This window comes from Alosa alosa, chromosome 1 (genome assembly GCF_017589495.1).
Source record: "Alosa alosa isolate M-15738 ecotype Scorff River chromosome 1, AALO_Geno_1.1, whole genome shotgun sequence".
NCBI classification, from domain to species: Eukaryota; Metazoa; Chordata; class Actinopteri; order Clupeiformes; family Clupeidae; genus Alosa; species Alosa alosa.
The window spans coordinates 690,481-707,537 of record NC_063189.1 but is presented as its reverse complement, the minus strand read 5'-3'; the positions used below and the strand labels follow the sequence as shown (position 1 = coordinate 707,537).

Sequence of the window (17,057 nt, the reverse complement as noted above, 5' to 3'; positions counted from 1 at the left end):
GGAGACAAGTTTTAAATAGGAAAATTAACGAAAATCTTAGTCACTTTTAAACGTGATGCAAGCAGGCGAGATGCTAATGGTTTAATCCGATTTAATGATCTATGCTAGGCTGGAGCTAAAAGTGGTATCGCCAGACCCAGAGAATGGCTGGATGAACTGGAGAAAGGTAAAAATCAATTGTTTAACTCAAGGGGAGGTGGAAAATGAGTGTAATTCCCAAATGGTGGAATATCCCTTTAAAGCTTGTGTAAAATGTATTTAAATCACAATATGAAAAGGTTCATTAAACTAGTGGTGGAGGGCAATTCCATGCAAAGGTCATCCTTACCATGGAAAAAAAAAGTTGTGCATACGCAAATAGAACTGTTGTTAAAATCTTCATTTAGGTCTATATTTTATTGTTTGTAACTGATCTGATTGAATTTGATGGAGAATTACACTCTTTTTACATCATAAATATATACGGAAACAACATTTTTCACATGGTAATATTATACCAGATTGACAAGGGAATGGTAGAGTAATGTCTAAGCTCAGCTTGCCTTTAAGAGCACAACTCCTTACATTTGTAAGACTTTTGTTTTTAAGTCAGCAAGTTCCATGGCCATGTCACATCCATAACGTTTTATAGGAAAAGTTTATGCTACACATACAGTGTTGATGCGATAATGTCCATAGTGTCTGTGCAAAGCTGATTTATATCAATGTAAAGTGTGATGACCAAATTGTGCCCCTTTCTTACTTTTAAAACCTTTAATGGTGCGTTATGGATGTGACGTTATGGATGTTACATAATGTGAATTTACAAGACTGGAGACTTTGTTATACCTCAAAGCCGATAAAACGTCTGTTCTAGTGGCATGTCAGTTTCAACGCATTTCACCTTGGTGTTTAGGCCTACAATTGACATTTCAAAGATTATTAGGTTGATCAAAACCACAAGGAGGCCTTGCCTAACTATTAGCAAAACAAACTTAATATTAAAATACCTCCAGTTGTCATGAGCATTCTCTCTCCCTGGTAACAACCTTAATTGAATTCAATTCTCTGCCACTCTGCTCACTCTCTGTCTACTCTGCCTAACGAGCTCCACCTGGCTCCGCCCTGCTCTGCTCTTGTTACCTGGCCAGCTGCGCTGCATTTCCCACTCACCATCCTCACCTTGCCCCACTCTGCTCTAATTACTCTGCCAGCTGCACTGCATTTCTCCACTAACCTCTCCCAGTATATAAAGCCCTGTTTTTCAGCCAAGCCCTGTCAGATCGTCTTCAAACCTGGACCAGTAACCTGCCTGCCTGTCTACTCTGACTCCTACCTGTGATTCAGATCCATTCTTGACTGCCTCCCTGTTCTACTGCCCCGGTTATCCCGACCTGCCTTCCGGATCTTCTCGATTACTCTCCGATCTTCAGCCCCCCCGGCCTCCGACCACCAGACGAGCGAGCCCAGACGCATCACCACCCTCAGCCCGAGACGCCGCTCGATCACTGGGGGACACACACACTCAGCACCTTGGACTGGAACCCCCCGGAAACTTGGTGACCCCCGGAGCCCAGGTAACCCACAGGACCCTGAAAACCCCAGAGCCCAGCGAACCCCTGGAACCCCTGACACCCCTGGCACTCCTAACACCCCTGGAACCGGAACCTCCAAGACCTCACGATTCTCTCACTCCTCTTCCCCCCTGAACCCTTCAATAAAAAGACTCTGAATTTGAACTTGCGCTCTTGGGTCGTCTTCTGTCCGTGACAGAACGATCTGACCATCATGGACCCAGCGCACTCCCTGACCACTATGGAGGAAGAGCCCGAGATGACTGCCCTACAGCGACTGGAACGCACTGAGGGAGACATCAATCGGATGGCTGGCGACATCGCTTCCCTTCTCCAGCTAGGCAACCAACAACAACAGCAATCCAACCAGCAGCAACAACAGATTCAGCAGCAACAGCTTCAACAGCAGCAGCAACAGTTTCAGCTACAACAGCAACAGTTCCAACTGCAGCAACAACTGCTAGCCCAAGCCCTGCAACTACTCTCAAACCCGGCTACTCCACCTGCACCCACCCCTGGTTCTTCTGTTCCTGTACCACCGGCAGTGCTGCCACCAGATCCCCACGCTCCTGAACCAAAGATTGGGAACCCGGAACGTTTCGATGGAAACCAAAAGCAAGTAAGACCATTCTTGAGCAGCTGCGAATCCAGTTCGCGACTACAGCCCAGGACCTTCTCAACGGAGGGAGCCAAGGTGGGGTATGTCATCACCCATCTCACCGGCCGAGCTTCGGTTGTGGGGAACGGCGGGAATTCGACCGCAAACCCCAGCCTGTGCCTCCTTCAGTGCCTTTGAGGAGGAGATGTTAAAGGTCTTTGATCTAGGCTCGCCAACAGCCGAAGCGTCACAAGCTCTGCTCACCATCCGTCAGGGCAATCAGACAGTGGCAGACTTCTCCATTGACTTTCGTACCCTGGCCAGTCAAAGCTCGTTTAACTCAGAGGCACTGGTGCAAGCCTTCCTCCACAGTTTGGCGGACTATATCAAAGACGAGCTTGTTTCTCATGACCCGCCCTCAACGCTTGATGCGGCGTCTCAGTCAACCTGCCATCCGCACTCGGGTCGATACCTCCTCTGTCCAGCCCCTGCCTGTCAAGTCCCAAGGCCAACTCAATCAGCCTGAGGCCATGGAGATTGGCCGTGCCTCTCTGACTCCCGAGGAGCGTCGGCGCCGTCTAACCTCCAACCTTTGCCTCTACTGTGGTGGTGAAAATCACCGTGTCGCCACCTGTCCGGCAAAAGCCGCAGCTCACCAGGTGTAGGGGAGATCCGGGTGAGCTCAACAAATCTTCAGTCTCCCTCCATCCGAAAACCCCTGCTTCATCTCCGCCTTCAGCTTTCCGACACGACTCATACATTGGCCGCCCTTGTGGATTCTGGAGCCGAAGCAAACATCATGGACCCTGAGCTTGCACGGCAACTGGACGTGAACCATCATCAACTGGCACAACCCATTCCTGCACGAGCCCTGGATGGACATCATCTGGGCACGGTCACTCACATCTCAGCCCCTGTGACAATTCTGCTGTCAGGAAACCACCAGGAGTCCATCCAGTTTCACCTCCTACACTCACCTGGCCAACCACTCATTCTCGGATACCCGTGGCTCCGTCAGCACAACCCCCACATCGACTGGGAGACAGGAACAGTCCGTGCGTGGGGAAGGAGTTGTCACCAGACCTGTTTAAGGGGGGCCACCCTGCCCGTTCACCGGGAAATATCTAGCGCTACCCCCGACATATCCAATGTTCCGACCTGTTACCACAGCCTGAAAGAGGTGTTCAACAAATCCAAGGCGACATCTCTACCCCCACACAGACCCTATGACTGCGCGATTGATCTCCTGCCTGGCACAGCACCTCCCAAGGGTCGTCTTTATTCACTGTCAGCCCCGGAAAGAAAGGCCATGGAAGACTACATTAATGACTCTCTTGCCGCCGGGATAATCAGACCGTCTTCTTCCCCCGCAGGAGCGGGATTCTTCTTCGTCGGTAAGAAGGACGGTTCTCTTCGTCCATGCATAGATTACCGGGGTCTGAACGACATCACGGTTAAGAATCGCTACCCACTGCCCTTACTTTCGTCTGCCTTCGAACTGCTGCAGGGAGCCACCGTATTCACGAAGCTGGACCTTCGCAATGCCTACCATCTGGTGCGGGTGAGAAAGGGAGACGAGTGGAAGACTGCGTTCAACACACCAACCGGCCACTATGAATACCTCGTCATGCCAGTCGGCCTCACCAATACCCCAGCAGTTTTTCAAGCCCTAGTGAATGATATCCTCAGGGACATGCTAAATACATTCGTTTTTGTGTACCTTGACGATATTTTAATATTCTCAAAGACTCTGTAAGAACACACGCACCATGTCCAGTTGGTCCTGCGCCGCCTGCTGGAGAACTCTCTTTTCATGAAGGCAGAGAAGTGCGAGTTCCATGCCAAGACCGTTTGATTCCTAGGGTATGTGGTGACCGAGGGCAGCATTCAGATGGATCTCACGAAGGTGTCGGCTGTCACGTCCTGGCCAGTCCCTGAGTCTCGGAAAAAGTTGCAACAGTTCCTGGGCTTTGAGAACTTTTATAGGAGGTTCATCCGAAACTATAGCACATTGGCTGCACCACTCACGGCGCTAACCAGCACTAAACAACCGTACCAATGGACAACAACTGCAGTGAGTTGGGAGAGAGAAAGCAAGAACACATAGGCTACTACTGGCCAAATCCTCTCCAATTGTTAGAATTGGACTCTGGGCGTTTGGGAACAGCTGAGGGAGGAGGCTACTTGAAACTGTGAGTTTCGGTCGGTGTGAGCGAGCGGACTTTCAGTTGACAGTAATTAACACCCTTTTGAACAATCTAAGCTGTGCGAACGTCAGAGGGCGGGATCAGACGTGACTAGCTCCTTATAATATCGGAGCACCTCTCAGGTAATCAGACAACAACTGCAGTGAGTTGGGAGAGAGAAAGCAAGAACACATAGGCTACTACTGGCCAAATCCTCTCCAATTGTTAGAATTGGACTCTGGGCGTTTGGGAACAGCTGAGGGAGGAGGCTACTTGAAACTGTGAGTTTGGTCGGTGTGGCGGACTTTCAGTTGACAGTAATTAACACCCTTTTGAACAATCTAAGCTGTGCGAACGTCAGAGGGCGGTCTATGCTGATGCATCATTAGTGAGACAGGAGGACAGCTGCATGCAATTCCTAGCAGCATAAAAATAGTGGCTGCTGCTGAAGCGGCAGCATAGCGGCAGCCCTCGTTTCAGCCAGCCTCGTTTAAGGCGGACCGCGGTCAAGACAAGCAAGTTTACCTGTGCAAGTTCACCGAGCACAGGCACCCGACAAAGGCAAAATGTGCGTTCCACCATATCTGTTATCACCGGCCATTGCAGAAAACGGCATCATGCCAAAAGGGGCAGAAATGTCAAAGGGGCAGAAATCCCCTTCACCTCCAGGAACTTAAACGGGTCCTCACCGACAGAAACCTCCTTCTCCATGGGCTTGTGGAACTGTCAATCCGCAGTCAACAAAACCGACTTCATAGCTGGCTATGCCAACCACCTTTCATTGGAACTCCTTGCTCTCACTGAGACTTGGATCAAACCAGAGAACACTGCCACCCGGCTGCACTCTCCACTAACCTTACACTATCCCACACCCCTCGCCTATCTGGGCGAGGGGAGGCGGAACGGGCCTGCTGATCTCCAACAAATGGAAATTCACCCGCTACTGCCTTCAAACAAATATGTCTCATTTGAATTCCATGCCATCACAGTGATCGCCCCAGAAAAACTCTACGTGCTGGTCATCTACCGCCCTCCAGGCCAACTAGGCGACTTTATTGACGAACTTGACACTCTGCTATCCTCCATCCCTGAGCATGACTGTCCGCTTCTTGTTCTCGGTGATATGAACATCCACTTAGATGCCCCAGGCTCAGCGGACTTTTGGCCCTGGTCCCTCCTTTGACCTCGAACTGGTTCAAAGCCCACCGACTCACAAAGCTGGCAAAGAGCTTGACTTGATCTTCACTCGGAACTGCAGCACAGACACCCTCATGGTGACGCCTCTCCATCTTTCTGACCACTTCTTCATCCAGTTCAACGTCAGCCTGACAGAACAGCCTCCGGCTCCTCAGCCGATGGTCACGTTCGCCCGCAACATCGGAACCTGTCTCCAGCGCACTTCTCCTCTGTGGTTGCCTCCGGTCTACCTCCACTCAACACCTTCTCCTCTCTGGAGGTTAATGAAACCACTGACTCGCTCTGCTCCACACTGACCTGGGTGTCTAGGCGAGCTGTGCCCTCTTACCACAAGGCCAGCTCGATCCAAACATTCTCATCCATGGCTAAATGATACCCTCCGATCATGGCGCGCCAAACTCAGAGCCGCGGAGAGGAAATGGCACAAATCCAAACTAGCTGGCGACCTCAAAACTACCAGACACTTCTGACCTCCTTCTCAGCCAGCATCACTGCTGCTAAGACTGCTTTCTACAATGACAAAATCAACAGCTACAGACACTCGAAAACTTTTCTCAACCTTCAAATGCGCTACTCAACCCTCAGCTGCCTCCTCCTCCATCCAGCCTTACTGCAGATACCCTCGCCTCATTTTTTTACAAACAAAGTGGCGGCAATCAGCAGTCAATTCTCTACATGCCCACTCAAGCATCTGGCTCAGATACCGCCTCCTACAACCTCTAGGGACTGCTGGAACATCTTTTTTCAGCATTCACGCCTCTCTCCGAGAATGAAGTGTCCAGACTCCTGACATGCAGCCGTCCTACCACATGCTCGCTGGACCCTATACCCCTCTGAGCCTACTTCAGTCCATCAGCCCGACCATCGGCTCCAGCTATCACACATGTGATCAATGCCTCGCTAACCTCCGGCACATTTCCAACAGCGTTCAAAATGGCCGGGTAACACCGTTACTTAAGAAAGCTTCTCTCAACCCTGCTCAAGTCGAGAACTACCGCCCTGTCTCACTACTGCCTTTCCTATCCAAAGGCATTGAGCGAGCAGTCTCCAAACAGGTCTCTGACTTCCTTTCACAGAACAACCTTCTGGATCCAAATCAGTCTGGGTTCAAAAGCGGCCACTCTACCGAAAACGGCTCTGCTGTCTGTAACAGAAGCCTTAAAGAAGCCAGGGCGACCGCTCGGTCATCAGTACTCATTCTGCTTGACTTATCGGCTGCCTTTGACACGGTTAATCACCGTATCCTTCTCTCTATACTTCGCTGACATGGGAATCTCGGTTCTGCTCTCTCCTGGTTTGAATCCTACCTCACAGGGCCTTCGTTTAGCATTATCATGGCTTGGTCAGCTATCCGCACCTCACCATCTCACCACAGGGGTCCCCAGGGATCAGTGCTGGGCCCCCTCCTCTTTGCTATCTACACCACCTCCTTGGGACAGATTATCCGTTCGCCGCGGCTTCTCATACCACTGCTATGCAGGCGACACACAGCTCTATCTGTCCTTTCCACCTGGCGACCCCCTGGTTTCCTTGCGGATCTCGGATTGCCTTTCAGACATAGCTACATGGATGAAGGCACACCACCTCCAGCTGAACCTCTCAAAGACTGAACTGCTGGTCATCCCAGCTAAACCTACCATACACCACGACATCAACATCAAATTTGACTCCCTGTCTGTTTCACCGACCAGGACTGCAAGAAATCTAGGAGTTGTTCTTGACAACCAACTAAACTTCTCAGATCATGTTGCCTCAATTAAGCCCGGGCATGCCGTTTTGCACTCTACAACATCACGGAAAATCAGGACTTACTTGACTCAAGATGCTACCCAACTTCTGGTTCAGGCAATTGTCATCTCACGACTCGACTACTGCAATGCCCTCCTGACAGGTCTCCCAGCCTGCGCGGTGAAACCACTTCAGATGATCCAGAGCGGCGGCGGCGCCTGGTCTACAACCAACCCAAAGGGCACATGTTACCCGCTGCTCATCCAGCTACACTGGCTACCTATGGCGGCCCGCATCAAATTCAAGTCTCTAGCGGCTTGCCTACAAAGTAGTCTCGGTTCTGCTCCCACCTACTTGAATGCCCTCATACAGACTTACACTACCTCCAGACCGCTGCGCTCCTCTGACGAGCGGCGTCTAAGCTCTACCACCCGGTATGCTCAAGCCAATCAAACTTTTCTCATCTGTTGTTCCTCGTTGGTGGAACACACTGCCAGTTCCTACAAGGGCAGGGACATCCTTTTCCACTTTCAAAAAACTCCTGAAGACCCAGCTCTTTAGAGAACACCTACTCTCATAGCAACACTTACAACAAGTCTTACTGATCCTAGCACTCACCAGCCGTTTTAAACTGACAAGTAACTGTTAAAAACAGCACTCACCGGCCTTATTCTTACTGTACTCTAATGTTTTTTTTTTTTTGTTTTTTAAACTGTCCTAAAATTGTGAGAATTGTTCTAAAACTTACTGTTTACCATGTTGTTAGTCGCTTTGGTTAAAAAGCGTCAGCCAAATGTAATGTAATGTAATGTAATGTAATGATAAGGCCTTCAATAGCCTCAAGACACGTTTCACTTCGCTCCCATCCTCCAGATGCCAGATGCAGCAAGGCAGTTTGTGGTGGAGGTAGATGCTTCGGACGTGGGAGTGGGTGCAGTGCTTTCTCAGAGAGCAGCCGAGGGATGGCAAGATGCACCCCTGTGCCTTCTACTCCCGTCGGCTAACCCCAGCCGAATGCAACTTCGACATTGGGAACCGCGAGCTGCTGGCCGTCAAGCTGCGCCCTTGAAGAATGGCGGCACTGGTAAGAGGGGTCAAAGGAACCATTAAGTAGTGTGGACAGACCACAAAAACCTGGAGTATATCAAACAGCCAGGAGGCTGAACTCCGATCAACAGCGGTGGTCTCTGTTCTTTACCGCTTCAATTTCCGCGCTCTCCTACCGCCCGGGATCTCGCAACATCAAACCTGATGCCCTTTCCCGGATGTTTCAGAAGGGCGAGATCACCGCCATGCCAGCCCCCATTCTTCCCAGCCACTTTGTCGTGGCGGCCCTCACCTGGGAGATCGAGAAACAGGTCATGGAGGCTCTTCGGAACCAGCCAGGCCCAAGCACCAGCGCCCCAACCGTCTGTTTGTTCCAGCAAATCTCAGGTCACCTGTGATTCAGTGGGGGCCGCGAATCCCGTCTGGCCTGTCATCCGGCATCACTTTCGCACCCTTCATCTGGTCCGCCAGTGGTTCTGGTGGCGGCCGGATGAGGCGGGATGTCGAGAATTCATCGAGCTTGTCCCACTTGTAACCAAACAAGACCCCCAACCAGCCTCCTGCAGGGTTGCTGCAACCCCTACTCGTACCCAAGCGGCCCTGGTCCCACGTTTCACTGGACTTTGTTACGGGTCTTCTGCCCTCTGGCGGACACACAGTCATCCTTACCATTGTTGACCGCTTTAGTAAGATGACCCGCCGTGCCTCTTCCTAAACTACCCTCTGCTAAGGGGACCGCCCAGGTGGTCCTGGAACATGTGTTTATTATCCATGGCCTACCCCAGGATATAGTGTCAGACCGGGGGCGCAATTCTCAGCAACCTTTTGGAAGGAGTTCTGTCATCTCCTTGGGGCCACCGCCAGCCTATCATCTGGATTCCACCCGCGGTCAAAGCGGCCAAACTGAGCGCATGAACCAGGAGCTGGAGAAGGCACTGAGGTCGTGGCCTCCCAAAATCCCGGGCCTGGGCTCAACACCTGCTCTGGGTGGAATATGCCCATAATTCACTCACCAGTTCCGCCACGGGCTCTCCCCCTTTCAGTGTGTCTACGGGTATCAACCCCCACTGTTTGCCAGCCAGAGCCGGATGCCACCTGTCCGTCTGCTCTTGCGAATGCCGCCGCTGCCGCCGCCTTCTGGGCCCAGGCTGCGCACTATGCTCCTGAAGTCTGGAACCAGCTACGCCCGTCGGTGCCAGCGGACGGAGGGCCTCAGCACCTACTTACGGGTTGGTCAGAAGGTCTGGCTGTCTGCCGGGATCTGCCGCTGCCGGTTGAATCCGCAGCTGGCCCTCGCTTCATTGGTCCTTTTCCTGTGCAGAAAGTCATCAGTCCAACGGCGGTTCGGCTTCAGTTGCCCACTTCCATGCGGGTCCATCCCACCTTCCCACGTCTCCAAGGTCAAGCCGGTCCATGAAAGTCCCCTGGTCCCTGTGGCTCCGCCGCCCCGCCTCCCTCAGCGCCTCTTAGATGGCGGTCCTGTCTTCACCGTCCGGCGGCTGCTCCGCTCTAGGCGGCGGGGTAGGGGTCTCCAGTACCTCGTTGACTGGGAGGGATATGGTCCGGAGGAGAGGACCTGGATCCCGGCCAGGAGGATAGTGGACCAGACCCTCATCACTGACTTCCACCCGACTACATCCTGATCAGCCTGCAATCCGTGGGGGCCGTCCCAGAGGGGTCCCTAGCCCGTCCTGCCCCCGGCTTCCTGTCCTGTGCCTGACCCTGATCCTGTCTCAGTACCTGTCCTGTCTCCCGGCCGTGACCCTCCAGCTCCTTCTGAGGATGAGGATGTTCCTCGGACCGCTTCGGAGGAGTTCTGACCCGCCGCCTGCTCCCCTCCACCCTCCCGGCATGATGTTGTTCTTGGGACTTCTGGGGCCGTCCCTTAGGGGGGGGGCTGTCATGAGCATTCTCTCTCCCTGGTGACAACCTTAATTGAATTCAATTCTCTGCCACTCTGCTCACTCTCTCTCTACTCTGCCTAACGAGCTCCACCTGGCTCCGCCCTGCTCTGCTCTTGTTACCTGGCCAGCTGCGCTGCATTTCCCACTCACCATCCTCACCTTGCCCCACTCTGCTCTAATTACTCTGCCAGCTGCACTGCATTTCTCCACTAACCTCTCCCAGTATATAAAGCCCTGTTTTTCAGCCAAGCCCTGTCAGATCGTCTTCAAACCTGGACCAGTAACCTGCCTGCCTGTCTACTCTGACTCCTACCTGTGATTCAGATCCATTCTTGACTGCCTCCCTGTTCTACTGCCCCGGTTATCCCGACCTGCCTTCCGGATCTTCTCGATTACTCTCCGATCTTCAGCCCCCCCGGCCTCCGACCACCAGGCAGAAGCGAGCCCAGGCAGCGTCACCACCCTCAGCCGAGGCGCCGATCACTGGGGACACACACACTCAGCACCTTGGACTGGAACCCCGAAACTTGGTGACCCCGGGCCCAGGTAACCCACAGGACCCTGAAAAACCCCAGAGCCCGAGAACCCCTGGAACCCTGACACCCCTGGCACTCCTAGCACCCTGGAACCCGGAACCTCCAAGACCTCACGATTCTCTCCTCCTCTTCCCCCCTGAACCCTTCAATAAAAAGACTCTGAATTTGAACTTGCGCTCTTGGGTCGTCTTCTGTCCGTGACACCAGTGATTAGCCTAGCCATAGCCTATTTTCAAGTGGCCTAATAATGAAAATCTGAGCGATTATCTTCCTGTAACTGTCATACTGTTGTACAGTAACTGGATTATCGTGTTAGCTGGTGAAGATGGCTGACTTTGCAGCTGAAGTTAACATAGCAACCTCCTTCTGTTGCAGATCTGTTCAGCCTGCCTCTCACGTCTGCTTAACACAGTTTAATTTTAAATGTGACGCGATATGCCAGCATTTGAAGTGTCAGGTCCTCTGTAGCTAATACCCACAGAGTAACATGAGTAAGGGCAGCAATAAACTAGATGTACTGCATAGTGGTACAAAATATGACCGCCTCTCAGTCCTGCATATTCTCTTCGCAAAAATAAATCACACTTGTCAATTTGTCTCCATCTCCTACTCCTGCAACTCATGTGCATGTAAATGAGTGTGTGCATATGTGAGTTTGCTTTTGTTTATAAGTGTGTGTGTGTGCATGTGCATGTGCATATGCGTGCCTGTGTTTGTGTGTTAATGTGTGTGTGTGTGTGTTTCCATGCGCACATGTGTGTTTTTATGTGTCTGCATTCATGTGGGGGGGTGTTTGTGCATGTGTGTGTGTGTGCTTGCCTGTCTGTATGTGTTTATGTGTGTGTGTGCTTGCCTGTGTGCGTGTGTGTGTGTGTGCATGTGCGTGTGCGTGTGTGATTTGCGCGTGCATGTACTATATGTGTGCAAATCACAAATGAGTGGGTATAGGTTAGGTTGATGTAGGCTCTTGAGACTAACATACCATAAATATTTTGTCATCTTGGGTGCAACGGTTCAGGTAGGGCTAGTTATTTAGGGGAGTGGCCATCAAGTTTCATGTTCCCTGGTGTTTCAGTAACCCGGGAATCACTGACCAAAATTGATGACGGTAAAAAAAAATATATATATATTTTAAATGACTTGTTGTCCTGATTCTTCCTGTGGATCTTAGTGGGCACTGAGGAAGTAATAATTTCATCGCTAGTTTTTCATTTCAATTGTTTCATATCAAAATTCACTACTTAATTATGTGTTATGTATTTTGTCGAGGACTGGTTCAGACACGTCACATCCATAACGTGAAACCGTCACATTCATAACGCCAGTTTTTCCTACATAATGCATTACGAAAATGACGCATAGTTTCAAAAACACACTTTTTGTGTTCATTCAAGTCTCCTTCATGCTACATATATCATAGTTTCGTCAGTTTCCTTCAAAATTCACAGAGTTTGTAGAAAACCTGTAATCTCTCACAAAAGTGTGTCCATTTGCATGTCACATCCATAACGCTGATAAAATGCCTTGTATTCTTAGGATGAAATTGATTATATGAAATTTGAGCTACTGGTTATTATGGGGCAGCCGTGGCCTACTGGTTACTATGGGGCTTGGCCTACTGGTTATTATGGGGCAGACGTGGCCTACTGGTTACTATAGGGCGTGGCCTACTGGTTACTATGGGGCAGCCGTGGCCTACTGGTTACTATGGGGCAGCCGTGGCCTACTGGTTACTATGGGGCCTACTGGTTATTATGGGGCAGCCGTGGCCTACTGGTTACTATGGGGCCTACTGGTTATTATGGGGCAGCCGTGGCCTACTGGTTAGCACTTCAGACCTGTAACCGGAGGGTTGCCGTAGCCTACTGGTTAGCACTTCAGACCTGTAACGGGAGGGTTGCCGTGGCCTACTGGTTAGCACTTCGGACCTGTAACTGGAGGGTTGCCGGTTCGAGCCCCGACCAGTAGGCACGGCTGAAGTGCCCTTGAGCAAGACACCTAACCCCTCACTGCTCCCCGAGCGCCGCTGTAGCAGGCAGCTCACTGCGCCGGGATTAGTGTGTGCTTCACCTCACTGTGTGTTCACTGTGTGCTGAGTGTGTTTCACTAATTCACGGATTGGAATAAATGCAGAGACCAAATTTCCCTCACGGGATCAAAAGAGTATATCTACTTATACTTACTTATTCATTTTTATTTATTTATTTATTTATTTATTTATGTATGTATGTATGTATGTATGTATGTATGTATGTATGTAGTTTATTTGGGGGTTACAAACTTACAGTATTCATCTCTGTTTTTCTGTCACAAATTGCACCCTGCACACACACACACCAGACCTGAGCCACGTGAGTCAACACACACAAACACACACAAACACACGCACACACACACACACACACACCCACACACACACACAAGGGCTGAGCCGTGCGGGTAAACAAACACATTGTGCCATTAGTATGTGTTCTGTGTGTGTGTGTGGAGTGTCTGGAGTGTGTGTGTGTGTGTGTGTGTGTGGTGTGTGTGTGTCTGTGTGTGGCAGTAGTGTGTCTGTGTGTGGCATTAGTGTGTGTGTGGTGTGTGTGTGTGGCATTAGTGTGTGTGTGTGGAGTGTATGTGATTGGAGTGTGTGGTGTATCTGAGCATGAGGCTGAGTGAGTGACCTGTGTGTCCACGAGGGGGAGTGAGTGACCTGTGTCCTGTGTTTCCCCACTGTGTCCACTAGGGGGAGTGAGTGACCTGTGTGTCCACTAGGGGGGGTGAGTGACCTGTGTGTCCACTAGGGGGAGTGAGTGACCTGTGTCCTGTGTTTCCCCACTGTGTCAACTAGGGGCCGCTGAAGGGCTTCCTGGAGTCGCTGGGGAAGATGCAGAGGAAGTTCTACGCCAAGGGCCTGCGTCTAGGCTGCCCGATCCGCACCTACCTGGTCACGGCTCGCAGCGCAGCCAGCTCGGGCACGCGGGCGCTCAAGACGCTGCGCTCCTGGGGCCTGGAGATCGACGAGGCGCTGTTCCTGGCCGGCGCTCCCAAGGGCCCCCTGCTGGACAAGATCCGCCCGCACATCTTTTTCGACGACCAGATGTTCCACGTCCAGGGGGCCAGTCGCATGGGGACAGTAGCCGCACACGTGCCCTACGGCATCGCCCAGAAAGTGACCCACAAACCCTCCATATCCAACACCGCCGCCAAGTAGCACACACACACACACACACATACACACACACACACACACACACACACAGTCACACACACACACATGGGCGGACTGGCCATCTGGCATACCGGGCATTTTTTTCGGTTAGGCCAAAAGCCTTGCCCTACAGGCCGATAGAATAGGCTATATATAATTTAATCATTTTGGCCAAGGATCGGCCCAAAGGAAGGACAACCAGCTGACCCATTGGTTACATTTCCATATTGACACTCGACTAATCCTATAACAGCTCCGTCAGGCCCACCCCTCGCATTTTGGCTCCAGAGGCAGGATTTTGTGGCGCATCAAGTTAATTGAAGTTGCCTACGAGTGCGGCGGTCTCGTAGTGACAATGGTGCAAAGTAACACCAATGTAGAGGCTTCAAAATACAGTATTACCAAGTAGGCTAGCATATGTCAGCAACATGTTGAAGTTTGTTGAGTTTGAGCGAGGATGTAAGCAAGCATAGGCTACAGAGCAAGGGACAGTGAGCAGGTGGTGGAGCCTAGTTGAGGCTACATGATAAGAACTCAGTGGTGGAGTAGGTAGGCTATGTGTGACATGCCATGCTGACGATGATGATTATGATGACTTATTAGTGCGATAAGGTAGCCTAATGATAGCGTAAGGCCGTGCTGTGATTATAATAACAAACAAGCGCCAACTTAAATGTTCTAAATGAATGATTTGCAAACCCGGACAGCAAAAGAGTGTCAAATCGATGTAATTGTTGGTCAGATTGATCAGTTTCCGTCAGGCGCCCAAAATTCAACATCGATGGCATGAGTGGTGGTTGGTCTCTCAAAGTAGAAGCGTCGAAAGGTTCTATCTTGGAAGGGTTATCATGGTAAAGATGGGCTAAAAGACTGTAGACTGGCGAATGTAGGCTACAAAACATCAAGTCATATTCATGCACAAGCCAACTAATATACAGTAACCTATACGACAGGCTACTGGAAGGCATTAAAGATAATTAGTTAATGTAGCTATAATGTTCCAAAATGTACCTGCAATGTAGTATAGCCTACAGGAATAAAATATTTCCAGCAACAGCCCTGTTTATTTCGTGTTGTTTCAGTTGTCCTACAGTGATAACTGGTATAAATTACATTAATGTCTAAGACAATCTGGGTAATTTAACTCTTTACACATAGGCTTCAGTAATGTTTGGTGCTGCTGTCAATTGTAGCCTATTGAACTAGATGTACCACAGAGCGGTACGAAATATGACCGCCGCCCAGTCCAGCACATTTTTTCCACAAAAATAAATCATGCTGAAAGGCCTATATGATTCTAAAATTCTTGAATTGTGTGCATGTGTGCGTGTACACATTTATGTTTATGTGTGTGGGTGTGTGTAAGTGTGTGTGTGCGTGCTTGTGTGTTTGCCTGCGTATGTGTGTTTGTGCATGTGCATGCATGCGTACATATGTCTACTGTGTGAGTATGTGTCATACTTATGATTACTGTGAATGTATGTGTGTGCGTGTGTATCTGTTTATGCACATGTGTGCACATGGAATGGGTTAACATGATCCCTGGAGGCAAACATCACGGAAAAAAATTGGTCATCCTAGGCCCTCGGTTCTCAAGATATTCACAGAAAACTGTGTCTGCCCTACCCTCCTTTCAGGGGGTCCAGTCCAGCCGGGGGCTACAGATCAAAACGAAAAACGATGGTTCCATGCTATCCATGTGGGGTTACATGCCCACCAAGTTTCATGTACCCGGTCTTTCAGTGTCGGGGAATTCTTGTTGGTGTCTGGTCACTAAATGTACACATAAATTATTTTATTGTAAGGCCCCCCATGAGCGAAAGTTCACAAAACTTAGGCATGCATTCGGAGGGTGTCATAATGATCCTACACTTTTATTTTCGTGCAGTTTTGACCATGTCAGCCAGAGATATTGTGATAGAAAACACCTAATGTTTTGAATTTTTTACATGAAATAAGTGGTAATGGGATGGGTTGACATGCCCCTTAAGACCAACACACAAAAAAAAAGGTGGACCTCCTAGGCCCTACGGTTCTCGAGATATTCACAGAAAACTGTCTCCGGCCACCTACAGGCCAGTTGGTGTATAGTAACATAAATTAATTTATTGTGTGGCCCCCCATGAGCGAATTCCACGAAACTTGGCGTGCATTCAGAAGGTGTCATAATGATCCTACACTTCCAATTTCGTGCAGTTTGACTATGTTAGGTCACAGATACCTGCGATTACAACACCTCATTTTTTACTTTTTGTGTTTTAACTAGGTGGCTATACATGAAATGAGTGGTTATGGAATGGGTTGACATGGGACCTTGAGATCAACATACAAAACAAATGGTCCTCCTAAACCCTCACGGTTCTCGAGATATTCACAGAAAACTGTGTCTGCCCTACCCTCCTTTTAGGTGCAGTCCATGGGGGGCTACACATCAAAACGAAAAACGATGGTTCCATGCTATCCATATGGGGTTACATGCCCACCAAGTTTAGTCTACCCGGTCTTTTAGTGTCAGGGAATCCTTGGCGGAAATTTGGACAAAGAAAAAAAAATTTGAAAAAGAAAAAAAAAAAAATCTGACTAAACCTATATGACCGCCCGGCTGCTTGTGCGGTCATAATAATTGAAATGATACTTTGAATTCAAGCAGAAACTCTTCTTTGATAATTGCTTGTTAGCCTACTTGAATATGGAGATCATGTGCTCCATGGCTACCTCTGATCAGTCAGAGAAATAACCAATGAGGCCTACATCACTTTCAGTGCTCCATGACAGTTCAACATAAGTGCATAGTTAAGGAGGGTAATGCAAATATTTTGTATTTAATTAGGTGTGCCCGACCGATTTGAGGGCCGCTTGGGCCAAATATGCCAGGGCCGACTTTTGGTCCCAGTCCGCCCCTGCACACACACAGACACAGACACACACACACATCACACACACACACACACACAGACACAGACACACACACACATCACACACACACACACACCCTGACAGCATGGAGCAGCCCTCCACAGGGGCAGAATAAAGATCTGCTGTACCAGAGTGCTGGGCGAATAAACCTTCATTGAACTTGAGAAGAGAGTGTGAATTATTGTGTGTGCTTCAA

At 50.0% G+C, this 17,057-nt stretch overlaps 1 protein-coding gene across 1 annotated transcript in view; it reads left to right on the top strand.

Moving 5' to 3' along the window:
* Positions 1–14,018, top strand: part of nt5c1ab (5'-nucleotidase, cytosolic IAb) — a 53,195-nt gene extending 39,177 nt beyond the window's left edge. The window contains exon 6 of the mRNA XM_048239250.1: positions 13,586–14,018. Within this exon, the coding sequence (XP_048095207.1) occupies positions 13,586–13,948 (363 nt within the window). The 3' untranslated portion in view covers positions 13,949–14,018. The remainder of the gene's footprint in view (positions 1–13,585) is intronic.
* Positions 14,019–17,057: the final 3,039 nt, after the last annotated feature.